Source organism: Protopterus annectens, chromosome 17.part0, assembly GCF_019279795.1.
Source record: "Protopterus annectens isolate FY-2018-M chromosome 17.part0, PAN1.0, whole genome shotgun sequence".
NCBI classification, from domain to species: Eukaryota; Metazoa; Chordata; order Ceratodontiformes; family Protopteridae; genus Protopterus; species Protopterus annectens.
In genome coordinates this window covers 631324104-631349574 of record NC_056751.1, presented here as the reverse complement: position 1 = coordinate 631349574, position 25471 = coordinate 631324104, and the positions used below count along the sequence as shown (strand labels likewise).

General features: G+C 42.5%; 1 protein-coding gene across 1 annotated transcript in view; it reads left to right on the top strand.

Moving 5' to 3' along the window:
- LOC122791483 (protein phosphatase 1 regulatory subunit 12A-like) overlaps positions 1 to 25260 on the top strand; it is a 1771856-nt gene extending 1746596 nt beyond the window's left edge. The window contains exon 25 of the mRNA XM_044059226.1: positions 22507 to 25260. Within this exon, the coding sequence (XP_043915161.1) occupies positions 22507 to 22593 (87 nt within the window). The 3' untranslated portion in view covers positions 22594 to 25260. The remainder of the gene's footprint in view (positions 1 to 22506) is intronic.
- The last annotated feature ends 211 nt before the right edge of the window (positions 25261 to 25471 follow it).

Here is a 25471-nt window from a genome sequence, read left to right as displayed (position 1 = left end):
CCGGGGCCTGGACAGGATAGGGAATCGCACCTTTGCATCAGCGACCTTTACTATCAGTTCCCTGAATTATATGGCACACTTTACCAGGCTTCAAAGGGATCTGATTTCCGAGCTCTCTCAAACCTTGGCTGGTGCCATGTCTGATGAGGTCCGTGACAAAGTGGCCTCTCAACTGGCAACCATTGAGTCAATATCTAACTCCTCTATGTGACTGATATCTCGCGCATCAGAAGGAGCAGCTAGAGCATCTGGTTCAGCTGTAGTCTTGAGACGACAAGCCTGGATGCGCTTGTGCAATTTTGCAGAACCCTTTAAGGCTTCCTTTCTTAACGCGCCCATTGAGGTCTCTTCGTTGTTTGGACCCAAAGTTAAAAGCACACTGGCCAGATGTGAACAGGAATGTAAGACCTTTTCTGCCATAGGTGTCTGTTATTCTTCCCCTCAACGTGCTTTCTCCCGAAACCAAAAGAGTGGGAAGATATAGTTCAAGAAATCTCAGGGTCCTTTCCATGCCACACAGGCTGAGTTCTCCCCTAGAGGCAGAGGGGGAAACTCACAGGAAAGACGCTCCTTTCGGGGCAGAGGGGGTCTGTTTAACCAGGGTTCCAGGGACTCTTTCCCTGGCCAATCCTACCAACACTCTTGAAGAGCGGCCCAACTACTTTCCTCTGGAGGTGGTTGGGGGTGATTTCTCCTTGTACCCTTCTACCTGGCTACCCATTACCACCGATTCTTGGGTACAAAGGATTATAACCAGAGGTTATCATATCCCCTTCGATCATTGTCCTGTCCCTTCAAAAAACCTTCCCAACGTTCCACCCAGTCAAAGGGAAGAAGCAGCACTAGAGATAGAAAAGCTGTTAAGAAAGAGAGTCATCCAAATAGTCCCTCCAGACCAGATAGGATCCGGATTCTACTATTTTTAGTGCCAAAGAAAACCGGGGACTGGAGACCAATTTTGGATGTCAGTGTATTGAACAAGTTTGTGAGAGTACAAAAATTCCAGATGGTCACAATACAGTCTATCCTTCCGCTTTTGGAAAAAGACTATTGGATGTGCTCGATAGATCTTCAAGATGCGTACTACCACATAAAAGTGGACAGGCCATCAAGAAGATTTCTGTGCTTTCGTGCAGGAGCCAGTCACTACCAGTTCAGAGTACTGCCCTTTGGACTCTCTGCAGCCCCCAGAGTGGTCACAAAATGCATGGCAGTCGTCACAGCTCACTTGCGACTACAAGGATTCCAGGTGTTTCCATACCTAGACAACTGGCTCATTTCCACCCCCACCAGACATCTACTGGAAGAAGCACTGGCATACTCTCTCCTTGCTGCACAAAGGCTAGGCATAACCATAAACGGGTAAAAATCCAATCTCACCCCATCTCAGTCCACAGAATTCATAGGGGTTATCTTGGATACAAAGAACTGCAGAGCTGCCATTCCAGAGCACAGAATTCTAAGGATAAAACAACAACCGATCTCAATCCTTTCAAGGGAGAAATCCACAGCTCACTCTGTCCTTCAGCTGTTGGGTTCCATGGCGGCCTCCATCACCATTGTCCCCCTGGCCAGGTTTCATATGAGGCTTCTACAATGGCTACTGCTCACCCAACGGTATCCTTTTCAGCATCCTCTTTCAGCCAAGATTCGACTAACCCACAGGTGCAAACAGGATTTAAATTGGTGGATGACACACAATCCGTCACAATGGTCTTGCCCCTTCTCCCCCCAGCAACCCAAGGCCACAGTGACCATGGACGCCTCCCTGATGGGGTGGGGGGGGCTATGTCAGGGATAGACAGTCCAAGGCACTTGGTTCGAATTGGAGGCCCAACTGCATGTAAATGTTCTAGAGCTGAGGGCGGTGCTTCTGGCGTTGAAAGCATTCCATCCCCTGCTGCCGTTTGGGACGATCAGACAACATGGCAGTGGTCTGGTACATCAACAAACAAGGTGGAACCAAATCTTACCCCCTTTGTCGAGAGGCCATGAGGATATGGCAATGGCGATGGCTATCAACAGTTTTCTTCTAGCAATGCACATTCCCGGGAGTTCCAACGTGATAGCAGACAAACTCAGCAGGTGCATTCTACAACCTCACGAGTGGTCCCTGAATCCCTTGATAGTGGCGGAGATCTTCCACTGCTGGGGCTGTCCTTGCTGCGACCTCTTTGCAACCCCAACCAACTACAAATGCAGCAACTACTTCACCCTGATTCCCCCTCCAGGACAGTCACCCAGGGACACTCTAGTCCACGATTGGCCCTTGGGTCTTCTTTATGCATTCCCACCTTTTCCCCTCATTCCCCAGTTTCTGAAGAAAGCCCATCGGTTGAAGAGCAAGGTGATCCTCATAGCACCATAGTGGCCTCATCAGATTTGGTTCCCTTTCCTTTGGCCTCACCTACTAGATCGCCCATGTATTCTCCATCCATCCCCGGAGCTGATCTCACATCCGCAGAACCTGATTCATCCCAGCTTGGACAGCCTGAAGCTCACAGCTTGGCTACTCCAATTCCCTTGATTGCCAGGCAGAATGATCTTTCTTTACCAGTACGTGACATTCTCATTGCATCTCATAAGTCTTCCACTAGAATTACTTATCTAAGCAAGTGGAAAAGATTTACCTCTTGGCTGAAAAAAAAACAAGTAGATCCCTTCTCAGCACCAGTATCGATAATACTAGAGTATCTGGCCGACCTTTTTCAATCGGGTCTGTCGGCCTCTGCCATTAGAGTTCATTTGGCTGCAATATCTAATTTCCATGAGGGTGTCCAAGACTCCTCTCTTATTTCACACAAATTGTGCAAGACCTTCATAAAAGGTGTGAATCATCTGAAGCCACCTTTTAGAGAACCTGTTCAACCATGGGATTTATCATTAGTTCTACAAGCTCTGACAATGCCACCCTTTGAACCAGCTTCTTCTTGCGACCTCAAATATTTGTCATGAAAAACCTTGTTTTTGGTCACCATTACTTCTGCCAGACTTCTCTGAGCTTCAAGCTTTATGCATCAAGAGTCCATACTTGATTTTTCTTAGAGATAGTGTCTTTGAGAACTAATCCTTCATTTCTGCCAAAAGTGATCTCTGAAATGTCAGTTAATCAAACCATTGAATTGCCACTTTTCTTTCCCAATCATTCAAACAGAGGAGAGCATTGCCTATATACCCTAGATATTCACAGGTAAATCCGCTTTTACTTGAACAGGACTAGGTCCTCTCGTAAATCTGACCAGTTATTTTTGGTCTATTCTGGACCTAGATTAGGATCTGCTGTTGCTAAGGTCACATTAGCTAGATGGTTGAAAGACTGTGTGACCTTCATTTATACACAACGTAATATTCCGTTGCCTACTACCATGAAGGCTCATTCGACAAGGTCGGTGGCAACTTCTGCTGCCTTCCATGCCAGAGCTTCTTTACATGACATCTGTGCAGCTGCAACTTGGGCTATGCCTCATACCTTCATCAATCATTACAAATTGGATTTGGCCTCCAGGGGAAGAGCATCTTTTGGTTCTATGGTGCTCAGGAATGTCCTTCCATGAGAGCCTCCCAGGAATAGAGGTAGCTGGCGACTCTGTCCCATGCATAAGGAATGAACGAGGATTAACAATATCAGATAAAGAATTTATGTCTTACCATAATGTTCCATCTGTATTGTTGATCCTCGTTCAGTCATTACGACCCTCCCTCCTTCCCCCTCCTGTGGCTTCTAGTGGATCTCACCATCCGGTTCTCTTAGGTCATTTGACCAGAGGTAGCCTCTACCTTCTTTTGATTTGCAAACTCAATCTGAGGTAACAGGGAGAGGGGAGTCATGGGTAAAAGTTTAGCTTGAGAGTTTGTAGCTGACGCGAGCTTGGAAAATGGCTGGCTCGGTTCCAAGGTCGGAACCGATACCCATGCGTAATGACTGAACGAGGATCAACACTACAGATGGAACGTTATGGTAAGACACAACTTCTTTTTTCCTGTCATTGAACACGAAGGACCACCATTTCACCATTTTTGCTGTCCAGTTCTCTTGATATTTCAGGAAGAAATTTATTTCAGTCTACATCAGCTAGGCTAAGAAGCCCAGATACAATAGTTTTCACTGTTGGCATTGCCTACAGTTTTACATTCTGAGATTGTCTTGCTGAGGTCAATAATGTAGGATAAAGTTTTATCCAACAACTAACTCTGAAAAAGCTGCATATGAAGCAAAATGATGAGTTGCACTGACTGCAACACTACATAAACTGGTAAATGCTGTCACTTTCAGACAGTGAGGTGCTGATTTTATCCTTGTAGCTGCAGAATCACAGTTGAGTGAGCAGAGATGACAGCTTTTACATTTAGCAAGACATGGGGGAGAGTGAGTCTGGAATTTTATAATGAGCACATCTTTGAACATTTAAAGGGAAAACTCCACATTCTCCTACAGTTTAACTCAACTCTTGGGTTGCTTATCTCTCTAGAATATGGTTCCAGTATTTCATAGGTAACAGAAACCTGCTTGTACTTTATAAAACTTTCATTTTCTTGTCTTGGAATCAAAGGAAGGGAAAGACCTTCATTTTTTAAGCTTACCTTCACACACAATTTGAAGAGAAATGTGTCTGTGCCTACATGATACACATGAGAGACAGAGAAATCTGTGGTCAGATACTGCTGACAATCTTGTCCGGGTAATTGGTCCTGCTGATGTCAGGTGCTCAGCAGCTGCTGTAAAATAGACAGAGAGGTGTGAAACTGTTTTTCACTGTCTTTATTGTTGAGATGAAGAAAACTTGCACTGATTCACAGCTGCTTCCAATATAACCATCCCTTTCATGACAAAACAGAGCAATTAGATCAGGCAGTGGTTCAAAGGCAGTTGTCACCTCTTTTGACAAATTTATATAAGCAGCATCACGGTATTGAAATGCTTAGTTTTAAACTTTAAATGTTTATTTATACTAATCATTTCAAGATGACTTAAATGTAGTATTAAAGATGTCTGTGACATGTAGAGAAAATTCAGAAAATATTTCTTTTTTTATAATTCTTGTAAAGTATCAGCACGTTTACCATTTTATGCTCTCCCACCACAATAAGATAAAACTGTCCAAATCAGAACTTCTATGCAGGACGTGAGATAGATGGCAAACCTATCAACTAATTGCACTGATATTGTGCATAAGAAGGTCTTTTGTGTTTTCTTGTAACATCCTGTCAGAGAAGGATGCATAACTGGTGCATGGAACCTTGGAAGAGACATCTTCCACTGACTATAAGTCGGTCCTTACCCAAGTGGAGTACCATGAGCATTTTCTGCTCAACAAAGGAAATGTAACAATTGACAGCAACCATGATATGCATCTGACAGTTATTTTATATGTGCTACATTCCCTTTCATTAAAACATTAGGAAAAGGAAGTCTAAGTATTTTCATTTATTTGTAAAGAATGAATGAAAATAAAAAAATCTTTCCATTGCTGGCACTGGGGACAAAATTATTTTCAAATCCTTTCTGTTCCAGTAGCAGCCGTCTCTTAATAACATGAAACTGCAGGATCCTTCAGAGCATTGACAGTGTTGACACCTGAGGGAAAAGTGTGGGGTGAGGAGACTCTCAGTTCATCTTAGACTATAAAAAGATACTCTGAACAGAGGCCTGCAATTTAGCTATTTTTTGGTTGTAGCTGTATAACATTTCAATGTACTGTAAAACAAACCCTGAGACACGCACACAAATGAGGGCTATTCAAGAAATAAAACAAGCGGTCCTGTTACAGAAGGGTATATAAGATGACAGTGACTGGCACTAATCCTATTATATATCAGTGGTGTGGTAATGCACCACTACTGCCTTATATCTAGCATAATCCATATAAATCAGACTTGAAATGAATTATGGGAAAGAGAAAGGCTTGAAAAAACAAGATCATATTGATATGTCAAGCCACATTGGCAGCCATTTTGTACAAAACATTAAAATTTTATAAGAAATAGATTGACTTTGAGGTGTTGAAAAAGCTCAGAAAACAAAGATAGAGTGAAAAAATGTTTTATTAGTTCTAAGGTGGAGTTTTCCTTTAAGAAAAACCTTGCTTTTTTACCTGTTTCATATTGAAGAACACGTAAAAGGACACAGAAATGTTCTTATCAGCACGTGGCAAGTAAAGGTCAAAGTTGTATCTTTCGGCTTTTCCCGATTAGGGGTCGCCACAGCGGAACTCCGGTCTGCTAATGATTGGCAGTAGATTTTTACGTACCGAGTTGCCAGCTCTGACGCACAACCTTCAACGAAGGTACTCCCATTCATGCATGTCTTCACACAGAAGACGCTTTAGCTGAGAATCGAACAGGACAACGTCTTACTGTGAGGCGACAAGGTCAAAGTAATTCATTTAAAATGCAGCACAAGCACTGCATTCACAGACCATTTTAGAAACCACAGACTCATGGCATTATCACTGTAACTAAAAGGCAGGAAAGGACCTTTATTTTAAGATGTCTACACTGTTTCATTTTATATACAGTGGATATAAAATATGTACACATCACTGTTAAAATGCAAGGTTTTTGTGATATAAAAATGAGACTACAATAAATCATTTCAGAACTTTTCCCACTTTTAATGTGGCCTATAACCTGTTCAATTCAATTGAAAAACAAACAAATCTGTTCGGGGAAAAATATAAAAAAATAAAAAAAATACAATAAGCTGGTTGCATAAGTGTGCACACCCTTAAACTAATACTTTGTTGAAGCACCTTTTGATTTAATTACAGCATTCAGTCTTCTTGGGTAGGAGTCTGTCAGTGTGGCACCTCTTGACTTGGCAATATTAGCCCACTCTTTCTTGCAAAAGTGCTCCAAATCTGTCAGATTGCGAGGGCATCTCTTGTGCACAGCCGTCTTCAGGTCACCGCACAGATTTTCTATTGGATTTAGGTCTGGTCTCTGGCTGGGCCATTCCAAAACTTTAATTTTTTTCTGGTGAAGCCATTCTTTTGTTGATTTGGATGTATGGTTGGAGTCATTGTCATGTTGAAAGGTGAAATTCCTCTTCATATTCAGCTTTCTAGCAGATGCCTGAAGGTTTTGGACCAAAGTGACTAGTATTTGGAACTGTTCATAATTCCCTCCACCTTGACTAAAGCCTCAGTTCCAGCTGAAGAAAAGCAACCCCAAAGCATGATACTGCCACCACCATGCTTCACTGTGGGGATGGTGTTCTTTTGGTGATGCAAAGTGTTGTTTTTGTGCCAAACATACCTTTTGGGATTGTGGTCAAAAAGTTCAACCTTGGTCTCATCAGACCATAACACATTTTCCCGCATGCCTTTGGGAGACTTGATGTATTGTTTTGCAAATTTTAGCTGGGCATGGATGTTTTTGTAAGAAAAGACTTCCGTCTTGCAACCCTACCCCATAGCCCAGACATATGGAGAATATGGGAGATTGTTGTCACATGTACACAACCAGTACATGCCAGAAATTCCTGCAGCTCCTTCAGTGTTGCTGTAGGTCTCAGCAGCCTTTCTGACCAGTTTTCGTCTTGTCTTTTCATCAGCTTTGGAGGGACGTCCGATTCTTTGTAACGTCACTGTTGTCCTGTATTTTCTCCACTTTTTGATGACTGTCTTCACTGTGTTCCATGGTATGTCCAATGCTGTAGAAAATTTTTGTACCCTTCTGACTGAAAGCTTTCAACAATGAGATCCCTTTGATGCTTTGTAAGCTCTCTGCGAACCATGGCTTTTGCTGTAGCAGGCAACTGAGTAAAGTCCGGAAAATCCTACTAGGACAGCTGAACTTTGTTTGGGATTAATCAGAGTCTCTAATTGATGATGGCAGGTGTGTACCCAAGAAGACTGCTGAAATTACATCAAAAGGTGCTTCAACAAAGTATTAGTTTAAGGTGTACACACTTATGCAACCAGCTTATTGTACATTTTTTATTTTTTATATTTTTCCCCTAGCAGATTTGTTTTTCAATTGAATTGTACAAGTTATAGGTCACATTAAAGGTGGGAAAAGTTTTGAAATTATTTATTGTGGTCTCGTTTTTATATCACAAAAAAGTAGCATTTTAACAGGGGTGTATACACTTTTTATATCCACTGTAAACACAAATTGCATTCTGAGATGAGGGCAGTCATATTGTTATGACAGTCTCCAAGACTGCTTTTTTGGGTATAAAAATTAAAATGTAGTAAAAAAAAAATACTTGGGTGTTTCTGACATGTTAATATATAGAATGTCAAGATATGACAGGATCATAGTCCATGCCAGAGTGTGAGAGATCGGTCATGAAAGACATGTAGAAGGATTAATGGAACTTGTTGCACATGCTTCAGTCAATCGTAAGACTCACATTTTGAGTGGTATCCTCCTTTCACGCACTCGAGGCACTCCTCAGTATGGAGAAAATCGATATCTGTGCAGTAACAGAAACCTGGTTCAAGGCTTCAGAGAGCACCCCAGCACTACCAGGATTCATCTCATACCATACTTTTCGGCCCTAGAACTCGAACCAAAATACTAAAGGTGGGAGAGTATCCATCTTCATCAAGGATACCCACATCTCCAGGTTAGTGGCACTGCACGAGGCATCCATGTGCAACTAACAGTGGGCAAAACTGATTTTCAGTTTGTAGCCTGCTACAGATCACCCACCTTGTCTCAGGACCCCACCTCGGCGTTCCTTAGAACATTGGAGAATATGAAGGTCTCACCAAACACCATGATATTGGGGGATTTCAACTACCCAAACATTGACTGGGAAAACTACTCAAGTTCCAACTCATTTGCCCAACGGTTCCTGGAGTTTATAAATTCAAACGCCATGGAACAACTGGTCACCACTCCCACAAGAGGGGACAACATATTGGACCTGGTCTTCACCAACATGGGGGATCATTGTTCCACACCAGAGGTAAACCCCTTGTTGGTAAGATCAGACCACAAACTAATCACAATGGACATCCACATCCCGACCCCACCCCCAGCCAAGGAAACCACTGTGAAAAATCTCTCAAAAGCAAACTTCACACTTCTCAAGACCGAGGTGGAAAGTTTCTAAGCCCCCAGGCAAATGGAAAATGCTATCCAAACCGCCGAATCCTTTACAAATGCACTCTGTGAGCACCTACAGGAATGCATGGATCGTGCCATCCCAAGTAAAACCAAAACTCCCTCCTCCAAAAACAGGAGACTAGTCTGGTGGACCCCGGCCATAAATAAGCTATACAACAGAAGGAGGAAACTATTACATGATAGGGCAAAATCCCAAAAAGGGAAGGCATCCCTGATCAGTATTAGCAAGAAACTTCGCTCCATCATAAAATCATCAAAGATTAGCTTCGAAAGAAAAATTGCCAAAGACTCTAAAGATAATCACAAGGCGTTCTTTAGCTACGTCAAGAATCTGGGTGGCAACTCTCAGATCTGCTCTGAACTGGTGCAAAATGGCACAAAATACACTGAACCCACTGACATTGCCAACATCCTGGCGGACAGGTTCAGTGCAAACTTTACCCCCCCATTCCCCCCCAAAAGGGCCTGTGTCTTTCCCAGAAGAATGCAGTCCCCCAGACATCACAGACACACAGGTGAAAGCAGCCCTTTCCAAAGTAAAAAACACAGCATCAATGGGACCGGATGGTATCCCGGGCTGCGTCTTACATGAGCTCCAAAAAGAACTAAACCCTCACATAAACTCACTGTTCCAACTCAGCCTTACCACAGGTTATGTACCCAAAGAATGGCATACAGCAACAGTAATCCCGCTCCACAAAGGTGGCGCCAGAACAGATCCCAGGAACTACCGCCGTATAAGCCTGACTAGCCTGGTCTGCAAGGCTATGGAGCACATCATCATGGATCTCATAAACAAAGACATTGGGAACCTCCAGACACTGGACCCTACCCAATTCGGCTTTGTTAAAGGCAGATCTTGCCTCCTAAACCTAGTTGACTTTTTTAAAATAGCTACCAAAGCCGTAGATGAGGGAAAGGTAGTCCACACAGCCTACCTGGACCTCACAAAGGCCTTCAACACAGTACCCTACTCTGGCATCATAAATAAGCTTACCAGCTTAAATATCAACCCATATGTCATAACATGGGTTGCAAACTGGCTCAGAGATAGAACTCACATGGTCAGAGTTGCGGGTGCCATGTCTGACTCTAAACCGGTTACAAGTGGCATCCCACAGGGCTCAGTCCTGGGACCCCTCTTGTTCGGTATATACTTCTCTGAGGTACAGGCAAGCATGGGAGGACTGTGGCTGACCAAGTTCGCAGATGATTGCAAGCTGGGAGCCATAATCGACTCTCCGGCTGACACAAGCCTCCTCCAGAAGGGTCTTACGGAGGCGGATACCTGGTGTCAGAACCATGGCCTCAAGCTAAATGCCAAAAAGTGCATAGTCATCCCCTTTGGGAAAAACAAAGTGCCCACAAACTACCACATAGGAGGTAATCCACTAAGTACGGAAGAAGTAATTAGGGATCTGGGGACCCAAGTAGATAGTAACCTCTCCTTTGACAATCACATTGCCAAAGTGGTTAGAAAAACCTTCTATATAGCTCACTTATTCACAAAAGGGTTCACATCTAGATCAAGAGAGGTCACTGTACCCCTCTACTCATAGCTCATCAGGTCCTTAATTGAGTACAATGCCCCATTTGGGATGTATCTTACCCGACACCTGCAACAGCTGGAGAGACCTCAAAAGTACCTCACCAAGAGGATCATGGGCCTCAAACAGGTGCTCTATGCAGCTCGACTAAAGAAACTCCAGCTCTACTCAGTTGCTTACCGCCTGCTCAGAGGCAATCTCTGCCTGATGTACAAGGCCATGTCTAACCCGGAATTGATGGACATGCTCCACCTCAAGAAAGCCAGATCCATTAGAGCTACACGCTGCATGGATTTAAAACTCAGCACAACAATAAATAGGACATGCTGGAGGGATAGATTCATATCCCAGAGGCTTCCCTCGCTCTGGAATAGAATCCCGGTTCATGTTAGGCAGAGCCCCTCGCTGACCCTCTTCAAGAGAAATCTCGATGAGTGGATGGAAAATCATAAATTTACTCCTGGGATCACTTTTATGGCCCTGCTGGACAGAGGCTCAGGAATCTAGTCTAAAAGGGTGGCGAAAGCCAACACATTTTGGCTAGGCTTATAAATGCCCTAGGGCAGATAGCCTAGTACTTACCTATGAACCTATGAATTGCCTAGATTAAAGGAAAAGATAATTGCATTCAGTAATTGGCTGAGGTATCCAGTATGCATCTGCCTGGGACAAGATGATTGACAGTTCCACTTGCTATGGAAAGGATGGTCTGCAACCCTTGTTTAAGGGTTTCTGCATACTGGTCAAAGTATTTGCTGCTCCTGTTGTGCCTTTTTTAGACAAAGTTCCTCCAATGATTGTACCAACCCAACAAATCAAATCATAAATTGGACAACCAGTAATGTAGCCCTTCTCAATGGCAGGAGTCTTCATGACAAACTGACCTATTTGGAGGTACTTTTACAAGTCCACATTTGTTTAGTCACCGAGATGTGGTTCAAATGCAATGAAAGCACCTCATCCTTGCTGGGACTCTGTGCTTATCACATCTTTAAGCCCACTAGTACTGGCAGAGGTGTATCTGCTTTCGTTGGATTTAGTCCTATTCCTGAGTGGTACCCCATGATCCTCTTAGTGAGCTCAGTGAACTTCTTCTCACAATAGTTAAGTCAGAATTTCAACATCACTGATGTCATCTGTGACCTTACAAGGTCATGAAAACTTCCTAGCATTTCTTGAAAATATCCTTATAAGACATTGTTATTTAGTTCTCTGTGGCTTCAGATACTCCCTCTGTAGAGTGGCATACTTACACTTCTAACACTGGACAAACACAGCATTTCTTTAGATTGGGTTAATGAAAATTCCTGTGATTAAACTGTCTGAAATCCCACCAGAAGTGGTAATATCCTGGACCTAGTTCTCACAAACATGGCCCTTTCATGTTTCCTGCCCAAGTAGGCCCCTCATTTGTTGAGTCAGACCACCAGCCATTTACAGTTACCCTCAGAACATCCACTCTCTGGTAACTTATGTCACCCTTTTTGAGACTTAAAAAAAAAAAAAAAACTTTTACAATTGTATGACACAGTCTCAAAATTTACCCATGTTAACCCCACAGTGGATATATCTCGCCTTCATTCTTACATATGGGTTCGGAGCCGATTACAAAGCTCATAGTCTCTCAGTTGGCATGTGGCAAGGTAGGTATCCCATAGTGCACTAGTAAGAATCTCCAGATCTCGTTTGGCACGTCTACGAGTTCAGAAGTGCTCTCTTTCATGGCCGTGGCTAAGTTGGATTTTTCTTCATTATTCTTGTTTATAGTGATCATTTTTTCATAATAGTAGTAGCTTAGTATAAATAGCTTAGTTGTTGTTATAGATAGTAATTTAGCATTGTGTTTTGAAATTTTGTAAAGTTGTGTTTGAAAACTTGTTGGCCGTCGCTTCCGCAGGCCTTTTTCTCCTCTGAGTGATATCCCTTACCTGGTGCAGTAGTTTTTTGCTATATTTACATGTCTTAGCGTAGGTCCATGTTTGGGTTAGGACTTTTTCTAATCTTGTATTTTTTGACTAGAATAGTAGTATACATTGATAGCTGTGTGCAGTGTTCTTTTATTAATTATTATTAGCGAGTTAGTTAGCGTGTTGTTGAATTATTGCAATTCTTTTAGCGAATTCTTGACATACCTTCCCTCTGTTTATGGCTAGGTCTGTTTAAGTTAGAGGACCTAGTCCTCTATTAACCTTTCTCTAGTGTTGTTTCCTCAGCAGGGCTAGGCCCGTTTAAGTTAGAGGACCTAGTCTTCTGTTTTTTGCTTGTCTTTGTGTGTTCTTGAGCAGGGCTAGGCCTGTTTAAGTTAGAGGACATAGTCCTCTGTTGTTTTTTCCTTGTGTGCAGTGCTTCTTGCAGGGCTAGGCCCGTTTAAGTCAGAGGACCTTGTACTCTTTTCCTGCTTTCCCTCCTGTGTTTGTGACAATATGTCTAAGGAGTCTAAGGATCCTAAACCTTTGGGTTTTAAAAAGTGTCTCAAATGCTCTCAAAAAGTGTCACTGACTGACGGACATAATAATTGTGTTTATTATCTAGGTGCCATACATCTTCAGGAGACGTGTTCCTTTTGTCACTCCTTCAGTTCTCGGGTTCTCCAGGAAAGGAAGAACAAATTGATCCTGAAAGGTCTCCTTAAGCCTTCCTTTGAGGAGGATTTAGCCAGCTCTTCATCATCACATTCCAGGTCTCCCTCTTCTAAAAAAGAGAAGGCCAAGTCAGCCAAGAGACATTCTCCCACACCAACTGTTTTGTCTGGACCTCCACAAAAAATCTCAAAATTGGACAAACCTTCTACCTCTTTGGCTCCACTGTCCTCGGAGCCAGTCGAGGCTATCGATATCGACACTCCAGTGTCGGCCCCATGTTTTTCGCAGCCGACTACTGAACATTTACCTCGGAGCCAGTCTAGAGAATTATTACCGGTCTCCCCAACTCTCAGATCTCTGATTTTGCAGAGATCTGGGTCACGTACCTTGTCTTCCAGATCCTCCAAGAGTCTTTCTGAAGAGGATATCGAGAGAGTACTGCTTAGACTCTTGAAGTCGTCGGCACTAGGTAATTTGTTGCTGGCTCTGACCCATTCAGTTCCGGAGCCATCTAAGGCTATACTCCCTACTTCTGTTCCTCCTCCAAGCTGTCTTGGTCCTTCGGAGCCAGAGCTATCTGTGCCACTTGTTGTGGAACCTTTGGTTCCAGCACCTCTCGTGTCTGTCTTGGAGCCGAGTTCCATTCCGACACCTTTGGTGCCATCCTTGGTGTCTAGGAGCCGAAGCTCACCATTCAGCCCCGACAGGGAAGCTTGGACCTGGACTTCTTCGGTTCTGAGCCTACCTCTCAGTGCTTCGGCTAGGTTGAGCTTGGATCCTACATCTGTCTCTGAGCCAATTGCTTTGGAGCCGAGGGCTGCTTCCACTTCCTCGGAACCGGAGGTGTCCTCTGAGCCAGAGAGATCTGCCTTCGAGATGATGAGGAGGGTGCTGTCTAGGTCTTCAGCTCCACACAAGGGTACCGATGCTCTTCCCCCTCAAGCTCCGACCTCTGTCCCAGCACCATCTCTCTCTTGACAGCAGAGACCCGCAGTCTCATGAGCCCCCATTGGGTGGTGCCCAGTCTTCTGAGACCTCCCCAGAATACCCTTCTGAGGAGCCTCCTCAGAAGAGAACTTGCAAGAGGAAGCATGTAGACTCCCCTGATGAGTCCATCACCTCTGACACTGACCTCGAGAAGTCAGAAGAGTTCCATAGGTTGTCCTCTGATGATATCATCTTTGTAGATATCCTAGAGATCCTGAAACAGAGAGGCAGCTGGCCCACTGTCACCCCTTCTGATGAGGAGTCCGTGTACCTTAAGGCTTTCGGGTCTCAACCTTCAGCCTCTTGGGTGTCTCCACCTTTCGATGAGTTCTTGGATCTCATCAGTTGAAAGGTGTGGGAAACTCCTGATGCCGTGTAACCACTCCCCAGAAGGCCCAACAAATTTCTTTCAGCCCCCAAAGAGAGAGGGTTTTTGATGAAAGGTGTGCCTGTAGATGCCATGGTGGTGGCAGCAGCCACAAAGAAGAAACTAGCGGAACCTTCCTCATCTGTCCATCCACCGAACAAGGAGACTCGAATGATGGATAGATATGGGAGGCATATCTTCTCTTCAGCTGTGTTTACAGTCAGATCGCTGAATTACCTCACCCATTTTTCCTAGGCTTCAAAGAGATCTCCTAAAGGAGCTAGAAGATGCTCTCCAAGGTACATTAGCTGAAGGAGTCCCTGAGAAGGTTACTGCTCAGTTGTCCACCTTAAACTCCATTGTTAACTCCTCCATGAGGCTGATATCTTATGCAGCAGATGGAGCGAGCAGGGCAGCAGATTCAGGAGTTTCCCTTAAGAGACACCCCTGGATGCGTTTATGTAACTTTGCGGAGCCCTTCAAATTTACATTTACCAACGCCTCCATTGACGGTTCCTCTCTGTTTGGACCAAAGGTAAAAGATGCACCCACCAGGTGTGGGCAGGAAGGTAAAACTCTCTCTGCGGTGGGAGTATGTTTTTCCTTCCTTTCTAGACCATATCCTAATGGTCAGAGAGGAGGGAAAATGTGGTTCAAGAAATCTGAGTTTTTTTCCTAGACACACAAGGTAATTCCTCATTCAGAGGCAGAGGAGGAGGAAGTAATGGTAGACGTCGCCCTAGAGGTAAGGGGAATCTGCAAAATCAGGGTGGCCGCGATTCCTTTTGTGGACATCCCTATCAGTGCTCCTGAAGTGGGGCCTGACTGCACTTCTCTGGAGCCAGTCCGGAGGTCGCTTATCTTTGTATCCAGAAGCCTGGTACAGCATCACCCAAGACAAGTGGGTGCAAAGAATAATTTCCAGAGGATATTCAATACCCTTCTCTTTTCCACCTCATTCCCACCAAGAAAATCCCAGATGTTCCACCCAATCGCAGGGATCAAGCAACTATAGCAGTCCAAAAGTTGCTTCAAAAGAGAGTCATCCAAACTGTCCCCGCAGACCAGATAGGATTTGGAACTTACTCCAGATTCTTTTTAGTGCCAAAATGAACAGGGGACTGGAGGCCCATTCTGGATCTCGGCAAATTAAACGAATCAGTGAAGAAATCCAAGTTCCAAATGGTAACACTGCAGTCTATACTCCCTTTGTTAGGGAAAGACAATTGGATGTGCTCCATAGACCTCCAAGATGCGTACTTCCACATAAAAATGGACAGAGCATCGAGGAGTCATTTACGCTTCCAGCTGGGAGCCAGTCATTATCAATTTCCTGCTCTGCCCTTTGGTCTCACCACAGTCCGCAGGGTATTCACCAAATGCATGGTGGTAGTAACGGCTCACTTGAGACGTCTTGGGTTCCAAGTATTTCCTGTACCTGGACAACTGTCTCCTGACTGCCACCAACAGACACCTACTTCTATAAACCAAGGATTCAACCATCCAAGTCTGCACTCAGCTAAGGATTACTATAAATTGGGAAAAGTCTGCCTTGTTGCCCTCTCAATATGTGACTTTTATAGGCACAGAAATAGACACAGTCGCCATGATGGCTTGCCTTCCTGCTGACACAATACAAAATCTAAGAAGACAGATATACAGTCTACTTCCCCAACACAAAGTCAAAGCCAAGATAGTGCTCAAACTTCTAGGAACCATGGCCTCTACTGCAACTCTAGTTCCACTAGCCAGACTACATATGAGAATCCTTCAATGGCTACTCTTTTCCCAGTGGCTTCTTCAACAACTGCCTCTGTCTCATCCTATTTTGATAACAGAATCTTGCAAAAAGGACCGTTGTTGGTGGATTCAGTCCAATCAACTAACGATAGGGACATCATTCATTCCTGGCCAACCCATTGCTACTGTGACCACGGATGCCCCCTAGATAGGGTGGGGGGGGCATTATGTAGGCAGGACAGTCCAAGGCACTTGGCAAGAACACAAGGCTCACTTGCATATCAGTGTCCTAGAGATGAGAGCAGTGCTACTAGCATTGCAAGCACTTCATGACTTTCTTCCTCTAGGGACAATAGCAATCCAATCAGACAATATGTCAGTGGTATGGTATATAAACAAACAAGGAGGAACCAGATCCTACCCCCTATGTCGAGAGGCTCTTTGTGTTTGGCAGTGGGCGATATCTTCCCAACGCTTTCTAGTTGCAACGCATATCCCAGGGACAACCAGTGTGATAGCTGACAAGCTCAGCAGGGCAATCTTGATGCCTCACGAGTGGTCTCTGAATCAGAAAGTCATGGAACAGATTTTCTGCAAATGGGGACAGCCTTGCTGCAATCTGTTTGCCAGCCCAATCAATACCAAATGCAGCAGTTACTTCTCCCTTATCCCCTCCCCCGGGGGAGACTCCGAGAGCCGCACTTGTTCACAATTGGCCCTCAGAACATCTTTATGCATTCCCTCTCTTTCCACTAATATCGAAAGTGATTCAGAAAGCAAAGACCTTGAGAAGCAGAATGATTCTTATCACTCCTTACTGGCCTTGTCAGATTTGGTTCTCTTTTCTCGGGCCTCACCTTCTGGACGATCCATGGACTCTGGACCCAGTACCAGATCATCTGACACATCAGGCACTTTCCACCCTGGTCTCCACACCCTCAACTTGACAAGAGTGACTGCTCCACTTCCATCCTTAGCCAGGCTTCATGATTTCCCCCCTGCAGTTACACATATCCTCAAGTCTTCTCACAAGCCTTCTGCGAGAAAATTATATGCTAGCAAATGGAAAAGATTTTCTATCTGGGCACGAGAAAAAAACATAGATCCTTACACAGCCTCCATTCCCTTGGTGTTAGAATTCCTAACCAAAGTTTTTCATCAGGGATCAGCTGCTGCTACAATCAAAGTTCAATTGGCAGCGATCTCCAATTTTAATTTGCGACAACATGAACCTATTATTATGGCTCACAGATTGTGTAAATAATTTTTAAAAGGCACTACCTTGCTGAGACATCCCTTTCAGGAACCTGCCTCTCCCTGGGATCTAAATTTTGTTCTGTCCAAACTTACTTCCCCACCTTTTGAACCCGCACATACTTGTGAATTAAAGTTCCTTTCATGGAAGACCATTTTTCTAGTAGCCATTATATCCGCCAGGAGAGTGTCAGGGTTACAAGCACCGTCAGTCAAGCCTGCTTACTTGATCTTTCATAGAGACAGAGTTTCCCTTCATACAAATCCATCCTTCATCCCCAAGGTTTGCTCTCAGTCTAATATGAATCAAACTATTGAACTGTCAGTCTTTTTCCTAATCATTCAAACAGAACAGAATATAAGTTTCATCAGCTTGATGTTCACAGACAGTTAAGCTTTTATCTGCATAGAACCAAGGAGCTTAGAAGATCAGACTAATTGTTCATGTGTTTTTCTGAGACTGGAAAAGGTATACCAGTCTCTAAGATAACATTATCAAATTGGATTTCAAATTGTATATCGTTTATTTACTCCTCCAATGGCAAAGAACTCTTGTTTAAACTTAAGGCTCATTCTATCAGATCTGTATCCACATCTGCTGCCTTTCAAGCCAGAGTCCCAATTGACAGTATATGTGCAGCAGCAACTTGGGCTACCCCTCATACCTTTATTACTCATTACAAATTGAATTTAGCTTGAAGGAGTAGAGCCTCCTTTGGTTCCACGGTTCTTAGGAGTATATTCCTGTGAGCCACCCGAGAAAAAGGTGCTAGGGACGTTGTCCCATATGTAAGAATGAAGGCGAGATAGGACTACAGAACATAAAGAAGTTATGTACTCTCCATAACGTTCCATGTTTATAGTCCATCTCGCCCTTCATTCTTACGAACCCACCCACCTACCCCCATCCATGTATCCTTGGAGGATCTGGAAACAAGATAGTGTCTATCTTCTGTAGGGTGGAGACCTTTCATCTTTGTTGTTCCGTGTGGAAATACCTTCCATCACTTTTTTAGACAGCAGCAAACAAGATCTGGGGATTCTTACAGTGCACTATGGGATACCTACCTTGCATTGAGTCAATTGAGAGACTTTGAGCTTTGTAATCGGCCAAGTCAGAGCCGAGGATCAGCTCCGAACCCATATGTAAGAATGAAGGGCAAGATGGACTACTAACATGGAATGCTGTGGTGAGTACATAACTTCTTTTTAATGCCTAGTGCACTGAAAAAAGGGCTACAATAATTGTTAGGCAGTGCAGTATAATCTCCTTTGGACAACAACAGATTTCATAACACTTGTATTATCAGTGTCACCCCATTCATCTGTGGGTCTGTGATCAGGGCCATTGACACCTGGGTTGATGGTTTCCACTCCTTTAATCACCATGTAGCAACTGTAGTCAGGAATTTTTTCTGTATCTCGTAATTAATCACAAAAAACTTGTCATCTAAAACCAAGGAAGTTATTGCTCTCCTGTACTCTGGCTAGACATATAATTCACCCTTTTACATGTATCTCATTATACACATAAAAAACTTGAAAAATCACAGAGGTGCCACACAGAAAGGATCTCAGGCTTCAAAAATCTTAATGATCAGGAAATGCTGGAATCACTGTTCCTGTACTCTGTGTCATTGCACATTCCTGAGGGGAGAACTGTGCCTTGCTTTTGTGCTGACAGGGACTATTATTCCAGACCTCCTCTTTCTCAGTATATCAGATAGTGTAGACAACACTAGAACAAGAGACTTCAATTTACATCGGGTAATAAACAAGACTAAATGGAGAGAATGGTTCATTAGCCAGTTCTTCCCTTTGTTCAAGTATAGATTCCCCTTGCATTTCAAGCAATGTGACTGCATGCTGGCCTTTAAGCATAGCTTAGACAAATTGGATGGACACCCTCAAATTCACTAAGAGAATTAACAGGCCTTACTTTCAAAATAGCTTAGATAAATGGATGTATGCCCTAAAATTCACTCTAGGAACTAACAGGTCTTGTCCTCCTTGAAAAGGTTGTTAGACCCTGAGGGTGGTTAGTGGTAAGGCACACATGGCCTCTGGTCGAATAACCTTATATCACAAAAATCATAGGGAATACAATAAAACAAATGTACGTTTTCAGCTTTAAGGTAGCAGTTTCCTTTAATTTGTAGTCATCATGCTCTAACTCATTACAGCCGAGTGTGCAGTGACCTCCTATTGCGCCTCTAGGCGTCAAATATTGCTTGTTCATATTTGCATTAATAATTCCAAAACCATGCTACATACAAGGTATCAGAATATTTTATCTTGAAGCATACATGATGACAAGTACAATTGTATTGATATTTGACCTCTGTCAGTGAGTATTTGTTAGAACTGTAAGGTGATAATTTCATTATTTTTAAATGCTCAAACCACACCCACTGGGTGTCAAAGGTACACAGACACACACAAGAGCTGTACTGGAGGGAATGAGCTAATATGAACCTTTTCTGAAAGTTTCAACTGTTGTCATATACAGTATTCATTTATTTTAATTTTATTACTTTGTGCATTGTATCTAACAACTTTCTGTTTTCACATCAAACTATGTTAACATGCATTGTTTGCATATTTTATAAGTTAAAGGAGTCAAAAATCTGTTGCCAAGATTAAAATATTATTCCATAGATAATTAACTGGTTTGTCAATTGCATTATATTAATGTGCACTTATGGCCCAGATCATAGCTGAAAAGAGTTCTTGGATCAACCTACTTACCTGGTTAAAAATTAAATTAAGTAATAAGGCAGTGCATGAGTTAACAGATATGTTTCATGGCAAATCTGCATAAATCCTTTGCTGCTTCAGTGGCCTAGAGGAATAAAACCATGACTACAGCCTAGTCAACCCAGGTTTGATTTCCAGCTCGGGTGACTTAGAGCATGGGGTGGGTAATTCCATCTGATGGGTATGGGATTCTTACTGGCATTTCCTGTATTTGGTTCCTAGTAGATATTGAGAAGTGATAGTGGAGTGTGTTCAGAATAGGGGAATTGGGAGGGCCTTTGCTTCTGCAGAGGAGGGAGCGATACATCAGTATATGCTCATTACATGACTGCCCCAAAGGGACATACCAAAGGACCATGGATAGGGAAGAGAACTAGTGGGCAGGTCATAAGAAATAACCCTCCAACTCGGCTAAAGGTGATGGCTGGACCCCCATTTCCATGATGGCCCCCATCTTGCATCGGAGAAATCTGGAGGAAAGGAGAAGTTGGGTGATCCAGTGATGGATGTGCAACACTGGATGCTGCAGGATGAAACAGTATAGCAAAAAAAAAAAACTATGTAATTCCTAAAATACCTTCCAAAGAAAATGAGTGCTGGTATTTTTCCTTCATAAAATTATCGCCTGATTTTTTTTCTGATGCTTTTTCATAATTAAATATTTTAAGTGTTTTAATGGCCTTTACCGCATCCTGTTTGAAACCTTGTTGTTTGGTTTCTACATTGTTTCTTTTCTGCTGCCTTTCAGATCTTGCCAAATGGTTTCATAGCTGATACCCAGTTGTCAATTTGTTGTAGGGCCATGCTAGCAAAGCATTCATGGGCTTGGGAGGGAGCTGTACAGCCCATTCATTCTAGCTAGAGAGTCCCAGTCAGCTCTGCCCTCCCATTGAGGTTTGGGTGGTAGAGAATGGGCCAGCTTGATGATCTAGGATGTGGAGTGGGGGGCCTCTTATTTTCCCATTGGCAGCAATGACTGTGTAGCTCTGCTGAAGACAGTATTGCAGTCCCCTGAAGGGAAGCTGCATCCACCTGTTGTATTCGCCTTACCTTATTGGTGCTATGCACCATGTATGTGCAAGCTCGGCTGGCTCAGTCTCCACTGGGTAACACCCAGGGTTCCTGCTTGGAGTTATCCTATGTGACAAGTCAAGCCACCTCCCTCCCCCAAGATGGGTGAGCAGATAGTCACTCCTATCCTCCCCAGCCAGCACCTACAGATGCCTGAGATGCTAATTAAACTTGTCACCTCTTCCGTAGTCAGGGCTTTATCCCTCTACACCACATAGCTGGTTGCTGCAATATGTTTGGTAATAAATTTATTTAGTTATTTATTTATTTATTTATTTATTTATGTTATTTATTTGCATTTTGTTGACCAGGTGAATGAGCTGGTCTACTGACCCTTTTTCAGTCATGACCCAGGTATGAGAACAGTAATTTACAAAGTACTATATAACGATATACAAAGTAACAAGTAATTTACAAATGCTCACATATTCTTAACAGTCAAAACATTTATTTAATTTTTCTTTTCTGTACAGACTTTTTTTTTTTGTAAGTTAGATGGGCAGCAAAGCTGTGTAGTGGCTAAAAGTGATAGCTCACAGTGCTTGGTTCTCCTGTTTGATTCCTGGCTAGGGTGCCTTCTCTGTGGAGTCTGTGTATCCTTCATATGTTTGTGTTGCTTTTCCTTGGTACTGTAGTTTCCTTTAATATCCCAAATCCGTATCATAAATTAATTAGCTATCCCCTAATTTGACCACTGCTGTATATGGATTATACATGTGGATCCTGCAGTGGGCTATCTTCCAATCCAGCATTACTTTCACTGCCATCCACCCAGTGAGTGTTATTTTTGACTGCCATGGGAACTTGCTGTGGATGAAGTTGTTATTGGAGAGTGATTATATTTTTAGTAAACGTTTTGTTAATAAATCACTGAAATGAGTCCTGAGAGCTGTAACTAATCAGACATGATTAGTAGATATGCATTTTTTGTGTTTAAAAAGTACTTGTATCACACATGGTATGATAACTGCATTACACTGACCCTAATAAATTTATCAAGCACCAGCTGCATGAAATTGCCATCATACTGCTACAAATATATGTTGATGTGTTTGCATGCATACATGTGTCTGTCAGTAAATTTATGTTTCTCTGTACTGAATATTTCCCTTTTTCCTTGCAGGTTCTGACAGATTTGAAAGCTGACAACCAAAGACTGAAGGATGAGAATGGGGCCCTGATAAGAGTCATCAGCAAACTCTCCAAATAGCCTCTCTTCTTGTTAAAGCACTTCTGAGTTTGCACAGCTTGCTATGACAATGGAACTGTTTCTGAGGGCTATAGATTCACGCTGAGTCACCATTGCTGGATCTTGTTCTGACCTTTCCCTGCAAAGGAACGCAGTAGCTCAACAGCATCTCTTCATGGAGAAAAATATGTATAACTCAGGAGAGTGCAGTAGGTGCTAATCTGTTCTGTCCTGCGGAAGTTATCACTCAGAGCTGCCCCCCAACAATCTGCTGTCATATGTTCCACAGATTTCTATAACTGAAGAAAATTGTGATTGTTACATCTCTGCATTTTAAGTTTAGATTTGAGTTAAATACTTCTGGTAAAATTATCACAGAAAGCACTTACTTGTATATCATTACCTTTTGACCATTTAGCTGTCAACACTGTCTAGTGGAGAGAGAGTTTTTTTTTTTTTTTTTTTGTGAAAAGACTTCTTTTTCAGTGTTCCTGCTGTTTTGGGAAGGGGATTGATGTACTAAGCTATAAGGCAAGTTTGGACAGACAAGACATCTTGCAGATGTCTTGAGTTTCTATTACAGGACCTTTTTATTTAAACTATAGTTTGTGCAGGTTCATAACTAAAAAGGTTTTGATGACATCTTATTTTAACTACAGTCAAACTTAAAACTGCAGTGTATGTTGGGACATTTGTTTCCCTTTCATCAAAGGAAAGATTTTTTTATTTTTCATAGTTGTGCTCTGCAGATTTCACTGCTGCAGGACAAAATAACCTGAATCAGCTGCTGAATGAGAAGGAGCTGCACATTTTTTTTTAATGTTAGCTCTTTTTCCAGTAAGTGCATGGGATGTTGAGTGCTGAACATTATTACTTTTTGTGTGGCCTACATTATTCTCCAGTTTTGTTGAAGTATTTCTTAAGAGCAAGTCAGAATTGGGGTGTATAATGGAACAACGCCCTTCAATGGCCAGGCATGTCCCTCAGGTTATTGCCCTTAACTGCCTTGACATGAGGCCTGTGAAAATAAGAACGTGAAGATGCATGCTTTGTGCTTGGAGTCAGCAAAAGTAAGTTTGTCAGCTGGGACATGTCATGTGTTTTTTTCTTCTCCCCCAACAAATACCTGAAGATGAGCATGAGAGATTACCAGTTTTACAACAGTGGCAAGCAACTGTTTTAAAGAACATCATATGGTCTGGCTATGCATTGTTTTGCCACACTCCCTCTCTTTTTCAATCAGAGTTATATCCAACTACTCTTGTGTGTACTAACACACACCTTCATAGTGTAGTTGGTGTTGTATTCTGAGAAAAGCATCCATCATATTTGACATTACTATGTCAGAAATGTCTAGAACAGCCATATGTAGGGTACATTTGTTTGCATTGCACTGCTTTCAAGATGAAATGAGAAATCTGTGTTGACCACTGGACTTTTTATTCATTGTAATGTGCCTTATGCAGTATAGGTAAGCCAAACCTTTTTAATAAACATTTCAGGTACACCCCTCCTCCCAGTATTACCAAAGCTATGAGATACTACTTACTTTTTCATGTGCCACAGTAGTAAGAATATGTAAATCTACAACTTTGTCTCTTTCACATGGTTTGTTTTATTTTGTGAGAGGTGCAGTCACCTTGTATTCTGCTGTAAAAGACCATGGAATATTCCTTGTGCCGAGAACCATGATACTGAATTATGTGGCCATATATTTGTGTGTTCTGCTGTCTAAAAGGACAGAAAGAGTCGGTAAGAATTGCTGTCATTTGAAGGAGTTTATCAGAATAACTAATTTGTACACTGCCAGATTAAAAAAAGAAGTTCTGAGATTTATTTGCTTATGAGGCACACACTAATGCTATATGGAAAAGGTGTGACTTTTTTTCTTAGGACCCTTCTGTGATTGTGTTTAGAAGCATTAAGGACTGATTACCACCGGAGGTGTCAGAACGTAGACTACAGACTGACATTTTCATGGATAACATCAGTTGGTCTAAGAATAACCAGAACATAACATAGAGACTGTAAGAAAAAGTTTTATAAAAATGATAGGTGGACTGGTAGATAAGTGTGACTGTTCAGTGTGTGTCAGTGAACAGTAAGACCCTCCTCAGCAAGAATGTACAGAACTTGAGCCCAGAGTTGTGCCTTAACATCTTTACCCCTACCCTCAACATACACTTTGTTTCCTTGTGTTAGGGACCAAAGACAGTAAGGCAAAAGTAAGAGCCTCCATCAGAGCTTGGCAGAAACAAAGCAGAGAACGTATGATAAGGATGCCTGTGGCAGTGGAAGGAAGCGTGGAGTCTTATGCCAATCAGAAACTGACCGTACCTCCAAATGAAGGTCTAAGGTCATTTTTGCACACTTTTTAACACGTTAATGACACTAATATGCAAGGTTTTGTTGTGTGTGTGTATGTGTGTGTATATGTGTGTTTCTGAGATTTTTTTTTAAATAAAGGGACTATGAAAGTAAGCTAAACTGTTAAAATATTATTTTACTTTCCACCTACCTATATCTAAATTGCAAAGGAAGAAGGAAAATGTTCAGCAATTTAGCACTGAAGTCCTCCTTTCTTTATTGCCATTCATGTAGGGTTTGAATTTGTGCACAGCCAGATTTAACATTTATAAATATACAAATAATAATAATAAACATGAAATAAAACCATGAAAAGCCTTACCTTGTGTCTGCGTGCTTTGTTGTAACTATTGTTTACTTTTACTCCATGTTGCTGGTCCGATTCAGAGAGGATTTAACATGCTGCAGTTGACAGTTTATTTTTTTCTGGGAATGTCTTAATTTTACTTTTTAAAAGCAGCTGGGTATGCAGACCCTGATTCTGTCCTTTGTTTTGCCCCTCAAAAAAATTGCATCTGAAGTTGTTAATCTT